Source organism: Nesoenas mayeri (genome assembly GCF_963082525.1).
Source record: "Nesoenas mayeri genome assembly, chromosome: 3".
In the NCBI taxonomy this organism is placed as follows: Eukaryota; Metazoa; Chordata; class Aves; order Columbiformes; family Columbidae; genus Nesoenas; species Nesoenas mayeri.
In genome coordinates, this window is record NC_137544.1 from 88,738,134 (window position 1) to 88,748,616 (window position 10,483).

Sequence of the window (10,483 nt, forward strand, 5' to 3'; positions counted from 1 at the left end):
TGCACCCCTAAGATTACCTCCTTGAAGAGTGACTAGCCTTCCAGGCCTCCTTTGCCCTTCAGGACTGTCTCCCAAGAGACTCTGCCAAACAGTCTCCTAAACAGATCAAAGTCTGCCCTTCTGAAGTCCAAGATAGCAGTTCTGCTGACCCCTCTCCTTGCTTCTCCAAGAACAGAAAACGAAATCATTTCACAATTTCAGTGCCCAAGGTAGCATAGTCTATCTGGCCTAGTCTACCTTGTTTCTTCTACTGGATGAGTGAATTAGACTGGTAATAGCATCACTTTGCTGGTAAGAGCTGCGTATGCATTAGAATCTCTCTTAAACACACTTGTGTCAGCATACACACAAACCTCATTTTTGCAGTAATAGTAGAATGTTAAAAACCACACACACAACATGTACACTGGAACACAATCTTCTGCTATTTTATTATGTTCAGTACTATATTACACAGTACATAGGAGGAGGGGCTTTCTTCCCAAGATAGCTTCCAGTCAGTAACTTTGACAAAAAACATCATGTCCCAGAGGATGTATGAAAGCCAAACCACTTTGCTATCTCCTTGCTACTGCATTAAAATGATGAGGGATCTGCTGGCAGAAGCACTACAGTTGCTGTCTTCTATTCCTTAAACTCTTCTACTTCCCAGCCTGAATTTCCTGCAACTGCCATGTCTCCCTGTTCTACAGACATCTCTTACTTTTTTAGAAGCTGAGACAAAGGAAGCACTTGCACACTGCCAAGCAAAGAACACTCACCCTTAAAAGCCGCTCAGCATACAAGATGCTCAGATAGTCATCAAAACCATAGAAAAGCTGCAGTTACTTCAAATAAGTGAGACTTTTCCTAAGAAGTACAGAATTCAGCTGAAAGCACCTAGTCAATGCCTAGTGTGAAACTACTTTATTGCAGTGTTACTTTGCTAGGAAATAACAAGAAGCAGCCAGCTGTGGGGACATCTGTCAAATAACTGACTGTCTAATTGTAGCAGAGCTGAGCAAGCATTCTTAAAGCACATGCAAATAAAACACTCTCAGGGTGTGAGCTATATTTTACTTCTCTTAAATGTAAGACAAAGAGATCTACACTCACTTCGTTAGTCAAGTTGACAGCTTTAGGACCTTGCAGAGACTAAGTAACAACTTCATGAAAAAACATGGTTATCCTACAGTCACAATCCAGCTAAGATACTACCTTGAAAATCTAGTATTACTGTAATGGATGACAGAAAGACACAAAGTTAGCTATAGGTTTCGCTCCTACAACAGACACAACTTTAAAGCTTTTTGTTTCTCTTGCCTTCCACCCCAAAAGCTGTAAAAACAATAAGTTTAAAGGGCAAATGGATAGTGACACAGGTGAAAATCTTTCAGAGTGCACTAATACCAATAAGAAAGAGTGATTTTTCTAAGCATAAAGCAGTGCCCTTCAAACGCCCTTGCACCAACAAGGCAAGTGCTGATTACAAAACTGCCCGCTGTCATTCTGCAGTCACGTACACACCACTTACACAGGCCTGAAGGTTGAAATTCTAACTTAACTGGCAAGTTATCATAGGTCAATGATTTAACTTGATTTTAAAATATTTGCATTACAGTCTGTGAAGCTGGTTAGCGGCAACTATAACAGCTAAGCATGGAGGGTTCCAGCCAGACTGATGCAAGAGAAGCCAAGGGAGAAGTTGGTACCACCAGTAAGTCTGACTAGATACCTTTTCCTTGTACCTCTACTTGGCTCCATACACATCTCCTGTGTCTTTGCTGCCTGGAGGAGACTCATCAGCTTTACCTCCCTCATAGGCCAGAACAAACGCAGTTCCAGCTGCCGTGTCTCTACCAAAGGACCACACATGTTTCTTGAGCAACTTTTCTCCAAAGTTTTTTTATTCCCTTGGAGTGGGTTGGGAATAGAAAAGAGGAGCAGCAGAAGTCATCATTGATGAATTTGACATCTTAGCCCAGCCATCAAAAATACTGTATCGTATCTCACTATGCTTTCTACCTCAGGACGCTCATAACCCTTTGTACAACTATTTCCAAGTTCCACTAGCTATCACTCATTAGCTGCCATTATCTGACAATCTAACAACTGACTTTGGAGTCCAAATGAATGTTAAATAACTGACATCTTTGTTTCTTAAGAAGGACCAGAGTTCAGAGATCTATGAGAGCTCCAACTGAGAAGCTTTTTGCATTCGTTGCAACCCCAAAGAGACACACAGGTCTGGGTTTTGTTTCTCAGCAGCTGGAACCTGCTTACACAATATTTGTAAGATGCTGGCACAGAACAGAGTCAATTTAGTATTTGCCAGTTTGCACAATCATGATATGCATCTTGCTTTTCATTAAGGCAGAACTATAGTCCTAGAGATGGGCTGATATGTAGTAACTGATCCCACAACAAGGATTAAAAAAACAGATCCATCACAAGAAATACTACAGATACACATATTGTTAGAAAAGGAACTTGATTTGAGATTCAGAGGCTAAGATATACAACCTATTATTAGTTTCCTACTTACTTTTCATCACTCATGTTTCTTTCTCTTAAGAAAACAGTGTACAAGGTTTGAGTTGAAACATTTCAGAAGCTACTTTGTACCTAACAGTGCCTTTGATCCACTAGAGTTCACACAACACAATGCCAAAAAAAAGAAATCATAACTTCCTTACTGATTTGACTGTAAATAGAGCTGCTAGGGCAAGGCATGCCCAGGAGGGATCTCTCCTGCCTACAATTAAAATGTTCATAAGTATATAACTAAACAGTAATATCTAAGAACACTAATACAAAGACATAATAAGATGGCTGGACACAGAAAACAAACTGCTAATCTTTTGTTCCCTGCTGAAGAACCTAGTGTTTCAGAGAAGAGGTCTAGTAATACTAGAACCAGCAGCAATGTTGAGGAACCTAAGTCAGAATGAAGACAGGAAATAAAGGAAGATAGAGTTATGCCTTTGAGCCTAAGCCATCCCTTCAATAAATAGAGCTAATAAAAATAGAGAGTATGTACTGCATGCCATATTTTAGGACTTCAGCATGCCTCTAAGTGTGGCTCTCCTGATGAAGTCACCACAAGGAGCTTCAGGTGTGACCACAGCAGTGTTTTAATTTAGATGAACAGTGCAACTCTCCCAGTTGTCCCCTGTTGCCAGATTTTGTTTCATACTACAGAGCACACTTAGAGCTTATGAGCTGAACACATTTTAGACTAAACAAAACCTAAAGGCATACTCCATCAAGAACTGTAACTACTTGCTCATAGGCCTTCAATCCATAGGATCATACAGAGTCAACACAAAGTAAAATCCCTGCAGATACAGGTACTGTGATCAGCAGGTTCACTGCAACGAAGTGCAAAACCATTCTCACTTGCTCCACGGGTAATCGGACTATTGACTGCCACTTGTCATCCAGTTTGGTTTTGGTTGTATGTTATTCTGTTGACATCTACTTGCAGTACCAGCATGAAATGTGATCGTTCTGAAGGTCAACAGCCTCCCGAGAAAAGCAAAACAATTTGTTTTATTTAATCAGTATGAATAGCAAAAACAACAATTTGTTTTTAAAAAAAGGAAATCTGTACAAAGTCATCACTACACTTTAGCTTCACTGGGTACAGAAGGTGTCTTGCAATAACCTTAGGTACAGTATGAACCAAAGGAGAGGTGCTAAGATACATTGGGACAACAAGCTATTGATAACCTGCGAAATCTTCTTGCGTTCCACAGTCTCCAGAGCAGAGCTTGCCAGAAAACACACCTAGTAGCAGAAGGTAACATGGCAAGTAATACAAACATTCAGTCCTAAAGTAACAGAAGGACAACATACTACAAGCACTCAAGGATTAAGCAGGAAAAAGGAAATACCCATAGCAGGAAAACTATAACTTCTGATCGATTGCTATTGCTCCATCAGCAGAGAGAGTTGCAGTGTATGCACTGTCAGCTTTGTTTAACTATGTTCCAAGAAAGTTTAAACAATGTAATGGTTAAACAAGACAAAAAAAAAACCAACACAAAAACCAAAAAAACACCAAACCAAAAAAAAACCCAACACACAACAGAAAACCATGTCTGCCTACATTTCATTTTGCATGTAGAAACAGACAGAGAACAGCTGTGGAGTAACATAGTACTGCTTGTCCTCAATTTTCTTCTCCTAATTCTGCAGTGGCAATATCCATAACTCATAGTCTGAGATACTACAGAAAACTGTGGACAGTGGTCCTACATTTTAATCTCTATTCATCTCTGCTGAACTTAGAAGGTGCATAATTAAAAATATCTATCTGAAAAATCTAGCAATATCTATTTCTCAGGCATAAGACTTAATTTGCACAGTCAAGTTTTTATATGAGAGGTATTAGATGGAGTAGTTAACAACTTTGCAGTTAAAGATTTTCCACTTGTCCTTTTCTGACAGCTGCTCAGCTTTTAATTTGTTCGGCCCATGCAAAAGTCTTAGTCTTGAAAAGGACAGCTCATCTGGAATTCCAGCTAAGGAATTCAGTCTCCTCTTTGTCTCTCCCATCTTCAATACCTTAGAGAAAAGGAATCAAAAAGATAAAGGCCAATCCAACAAACCCTAGTAGTGTAGACTGTTATTTCTGCACCTCTCGAAGAACACAGGGAAAGGGAAAGATTATGAAAAATAGGCTCCTATTAACTTTACACTGCAAAACAAATCAGTGTAAGCAAAAAACAATCTCTTTATTACATGTTGAACTAACAGAAAGCATTTAAAACCTACCTTAAAAAGAAAAACCAACCAAAAACACACCAAAAACACCCCCAAAACAAAAAACCCCCAAAAAATAGTTTTTAAGGAAACTGTATTTGGAAACTCTCTTGGGAGTATTGCACATAGATTTAAACCTTGAGGTAGCAGCTTGGAAGTAAAATGGAAAACAATGCTCAGAATTGGAGCATATTTTAATAGTTTCATAATTAAACCGACAAACTCCAAGAATAAACAAATCTAGAAGCAAACTTCAGCATCCTCACACACAAATCTAGATCTTATGAATGCACCTGTTGGTATTTGTGTGGAGGAAACATCCTGGCTTTAAAAAGAGAGGAGAAACCACTATTAAGCCACCTGTTATTTCCTTTAGCATAAACCTCCTGTGTGCCAAGTATACTCCAGCAGAAGCTCTCTTTAAGTCTTCTAAATGTTTGTTCACAGCACTGGGCTTTAAGTCTAAACATCTAGGTTTCTAAAGTTATCTCTCAGGCCTATTTGGAGTTTTGTATGCTTTTCAAATAAAGACCTTAGTTATTTGTTCTCATACTCAGTATATTTGTCTGCTTCTCCTAAACAGAGCTAGCAGTTTCTCTTTCCCTTTTATTGCTGTTTTGAAAGTAACCATTTTCACTCATCTTCAGATTCTTCCCTTCCTTTTCACTAGTCTTAATGCTTATCAATGGGAAGCATTTAGTTTTTTTATGACTGTGGTGGGCCACTACAAGAGATTTCCCAGTAAATAAGATGTGGCCCAGTGTTGGCAAACCTTTGCTCATGTGAATAGTGAGATGAGGGTCAAGAGGGCTCCTCCTTGTGTGAATAGCTCCTTTATCATTAAGCTGATGTTTCACAATAAGGATGGAGCAATAAAGAGTAAAAGTAAGGAACTAGAGAAGAGGGGAATGGCTGAATTGCCTGACACTTGCTTCAGTCTCCAAAATTCATTCCTACAGCAAAGTCAGCTAAGGTGTAATCACTGTGGATCACTGTCTTTTCCCCCTTTCTAAAGAGTCCCAGCACTTCAGGTCACAGCAGCAAGTTGCAAGGACAAGCCATAGACTTTTATGAACAGACAGAGGTGTTACACTACTTTTGAGATTCTATAATGATTACAAATATAGCATAGTTACATTGCTACTAAAAATGGTTATTTTTGCAGACATTCCACAGTGCTATGAGACATTTCTATTCCAAGGTAACTGTACATTATGAGGAGAGATTACGAAGTTCCTTGTGTCAATACATGGTTATAGTTGAGTGTCTTTGGGGGTTGACCAACATAAACTGTCATGTGAAGAATCTCAGCCACATTTTCATTTGAGCAATCAGCTTTACCCAGAAGAGCATGGGCAGGTAGCAGCCAGCCCATGAACTGTCCACAGTGAGTCACCTTTAAAATCAGGGTCTACATAGCATTAGTCCAATAAGAGTTTAAGTACTTTCTTTAACAATTATGGTAAGTAATATGGTACTTAATCAAAAGCAAATGGATTCTTCACGCAATAGACTTCTAAAAGCTGCTTTTAAACAAGTTTATTTTTAGGCATTTCTCAGTTAGGACTGGGGGAAAACGCTTTATTTTTGGCATGTCCTACAATATTCAGCTTGTGAGTTTTCTGAAAGTGTGTTAAACATATTTCAGAAAGCATTTATTGCCGTGTATCTCTACTGTAACGCATTGTGAAATATTTATTACAGAATATAAACTTTAGACAGTATTTAGACCTAATACAGCTCACTTAATAATCACTTAAAACATTGGTACAGAGAATTGAGAATCTGTGCTGATAACCTACTTGTCTTTAAGTGTTTAAGATCACACTACAGACCTAGCTTTGTAGCCATCCCACACAGTTTCCATCGCCCTTGCAGCTAACATGAAGCTCAGAGGAACACACGAGCTAACCTGGGTGAGGAACAAGAGCAGCAGAGATCAGTCCCTGAATTAGTCAGTCCTTGTCACCTTTCAGGCTGTTTCTGGAAACAAAATTGGTATTGTTAGTTCAACTTTAATGTTTCCTGGCAACCTTGCCCTTTACTAACAATCACTGTTGGTGATGTTTGTTGAAGAGCTTTATCCAGTATGTTTTAAATGGGGATATTAAAAAGAATGTCATTGAAGTAACAGCAAAGCTTAATGTGATTCTGCAGAGTGACATGAGTGTCAGTGGGAACTGTGAGCAGAGCAAGAGAAAAGGTTCCAAGATGAAGACTTAAGGCCACTTTAAAAAAAAAAAGAAAAAAAAGAAAAAAGAAAAAAAAGAAAGGAGACAAGAGCAGAGAAATGAGTCAAATCGGGTAAAACCCCAAGAACAAGTGCAGGGTGTCCATGGAAGAGGCTAGAGGAAGAGACTCAGAGGAACTAAACAGAGCTGGGGATTGGAGGGAGAGGAAATGCATGTTTTCAAATAGACAACATTCTAGATATATTGTAAGAGAATAAATTAGAAGGTTTAATATAGGATGACCAGGATTTGCCAAAAGAAAACAGATGTTAGTAATGTTTTAAAGATTCAGCAGAACCCACTAGAAGCAGTGTGGAGAGTGGTTGAGAAAGGACAACTATGAAGACTACTTCTGATATACTTTACAGCTTACTCAGGATGAAATACTAAAGTCCTCATGTGACTCCCTCCAGTACAGGTAGCTTCAGCTAGACTAGATTTCACCCTGCCATCCTCCTCTGTAAGAAATGCCACTCCTCTTCTTCTCATCACTTCTCACTTAAAAGTTGAATAACAACAGGAAACAAAACTACAAGTCTTCAAGAAAGAAGTAGTCAAGTTTCCAGTTACCAGTAAGAGTGAAATAAGCACAAAGTATGACTTACGTTTTAGCTAACCTGAGCTCAAGACGACAACATAATATCTATGAGGGATCATCAGACCAGCAAGACTGGACATGGAAAGCGAGGTAAGATTGAAAGTAGTACAGAGGCAAAACTGAAACCACATAACTATGAGCATATCACTAGGAGCCAACAGACACACCAAAGAGGGAAGGCCCTCCACATTGTGCTGGGGAGAGATACTCAAACCAAGTATTTTGATCTGGCCATAGTTTGCCTCACTGCTGCTGCGCCCATGCCCATTCCACAGGGTGCTCTATCATACAGTCCATTCTAATGAACTGCCCAATATTTTTTTCATTGCAATTTTGTATTTAAGGAGAAAAAAAAAAAAATCTGCAGCTTTAGGATTATTTGTGACAAGAAACATGGGGGAGTAGGAGGGGGGACAAACAACACAACAAAACAAGTTAACTATGACAGGATTAATGCGCATGTCAATCTAAATAAGGGTTTTTTCTTGAGGAGGTTAAAACGGGTTTGGCATATAATCTAGAGTAATATTTCAGTAAGTTCCCTGAACATCAAAAGTATGCTTGAAGAACATAGTATGTCTTTCATTTTCCAACATCACTTCATAGTTTTAAGACTTTATCCACCCATTTGTTCCACTGTATACCACAAAAACACATTTAATAGGATACTAAGATGGTAACAAGGACACTAATACCAGAGAGCTCTGCTATCTGATGCAGACAGAAAACAGCCACCAACTGAAGAGAGAGAATTTAGACCACAAACTTCTAGTATCAACAACCATACCCTCTTCTAAGCTTGCACAGAATTGATTACAGCAATAGAACTAATGAGCCATTTTCCCAGTCTTCTGTATTTTAGCATCTCAGTAGACTTTTAGTGAATTTAAAAATAAAATAATAATAATTAAAAAAAAATATCAAAACACAATTACCAGAAGATCGAGACAATATAAACATTTCTAAAATAAAGTCCCAAACAACTCCTTATCACCACTGGAGCCCCACATACCTGGACAGCCTATTTTTCATGGTTCACCATTGCTTGCTGCCACGTTTTAATGGATAGCGCATCCATAAAAAGGCACTAACCAAGTTTACACCGTTCTATGATTTAATACATGCTGTTAATTAAGAATTAGTTCTGAAGAGATGTTCTGCCAGATGAGCGAGATGGGGCAGTTATCAGCTCTTCATGGCTTGGAAAGAAGTCATTCTCTTAAAGCAAGAATAACAGCACAAGAGTTGCGAGCATCCCTCGGTGTGAGCCATTCAGCCTTTCCCTCAGTTACCCCCACTGACTTCCGGGACCCGGACCCCCAGACACGTTTTCCTCACAACGAGAGTGTTCGGTACGAAAAATTACAAAACAAACAAACAAACAAGGATTAGGGGGGGGGGGGGGGAGGAAATCAGACCAGGCAGAAGAGGATCAAGAAGCTCGGCTTCACCTTTCCCTCCTTGTAACACAACATCCATTGAGGCAGAAGAAACCACCCCGGGTGCTAAAACAAGAGCCGCATTCACGGCTCCTGCGCTCAGCGGCAGGCGGGCTTGCGGGAGCGCACTCCGAGTCCTCCAGCCCCTAGGACCAGCCGGCTAAAACCGACATCAACCCCGAGCTCCTTTACCACGGCGGGGGAAAGGGAAGGAAACGCGGACCCACTTAATCACTCTATCATTAAGTAGTTAGGAATTATTAAGAGCTTTTCCCGCGCTCCCGCTCGAGGGACAGTTTTTAGGCACTGGGCTTTGTGAGGACGCAGCTCCGGCCAGGTTTTCCCGGGGAGCCGATGGCTTCCCAGCCCCGCAGCGCTCACCCCGCCCGCAGGCGCGGTTTTTTCCGCTCCGAGGCGCCCGGCAGCACCTGCTGCTGCCGCCGCCCGGCACCCCCCGGTCCCCGGCCCGGCGGCGCCCGCCGTACCTGTAGGATCTTGTCCAGCCCCTCTTGGCCCAGGCAAGGGAACTGCTTGAGCAGCTCCGTCTTCTGCCGCTTGTAGTCGTCGGTAGCCGAGCGCCAGTGCGGCTCCTCCAGCACCTCGAAGATCGCCGCCCCGATGGACAGGTAGAAGATGATGGCCGAAGTCAGTAAGGGGCCCCTGTCCACCATGGTGCTGGCGGGCGGGCGGGAGGAGGGCGGGCGGAGCGCGGCGGGCGGGCTGGGGCAGCTGCCCCGCGCTGCAGCCGTGGGTGCCCGAAGCCGCCCTGTCCTTCTCCTGACACCTCTGCCTTTCCCCGCCGGCCGCCGTGCCTCCTCTCCCAGCCGCTGCCGCGTTCCCTTAGTCTTCCACACTCCCCTCCCACTCCCTCCTCTTTCCTCCCTCCTCCGCTCCGCTCCCCCCGGCTGCCTCCTTCCCCCGGTTTTCTCCCCTCCCTCCTCAGCAGCGATTTGAATTTGGTGCCCTCCCGCTTCCTCCCCAACCCTCCCGCGCATGCGGGGCTGCCGCGGGGGGAAAGGCCAGCGGGGCGCCCCGGGGTGCTCCCGGCTCCGCCGCGGGCTGGGCCGACCCCGCGGCCCCGGTGGCGGGGCGGACAGCTCCAGAAGGGCGGGAGAGCGGCGGCTGGGTCTGGCCATCGCCCACCCGTGAGGGGCCACCGGGGGGAAGGGGAGCGGGGCCGCGACCTCCCCGCTTCCCGCCCTGCCCTCGCGGCCGTTGCGGGCGGGTGTGGGGCCGCGGAGGTGAGCGGGGCCCCGGGCTCTTTCCTCCCGAGCAGGGGTGGTCCCTGCGCCCACAGCCGCGTTCTCTCCTCCGTATTTTTCCGTGAGTCAAGGGCAGAAGGGGTCACGTCCCTCGAATTTATTTTCCTTTTTCCTTCGTGCTGCCCGGTTCAGCGGATTTTCTCGTTTGGGGCACGGGAAGGCTGTGAAACGAGAGCTGCCTTCCTCGGCTCCAGCGACGTGCAGCGG

The 10,483-nt window shown here is 43.2% G+C and overlaps 1 protein-coding gene across 1 annotated transcript in view; it reads right to left on the reverse strand.

The window, feature by feature from the left end:
- KCNK5 (potassium two pore domain channel subfamily K member 5) overlaps window positions 1-9,685 on the reverse strand; it is a gene marked incomplete at its 5' end in the record, with an annotated part of 38,213 nt that extends 28,528 nt beyond the window's left edge. The window contains one exon of the mRNA XM_080341836.1: window positions 9,500-9,685. Coding sequence (XP_080197962.1) covers window positions 9,500-9,685 — 186 coding nt within the window. The remainder of the gene's footprint in view (window positions 1-9,499) is intronic.
- Between the last annotated feature and the right edge of the window lie 798 nt (window positions 9,686-10,483).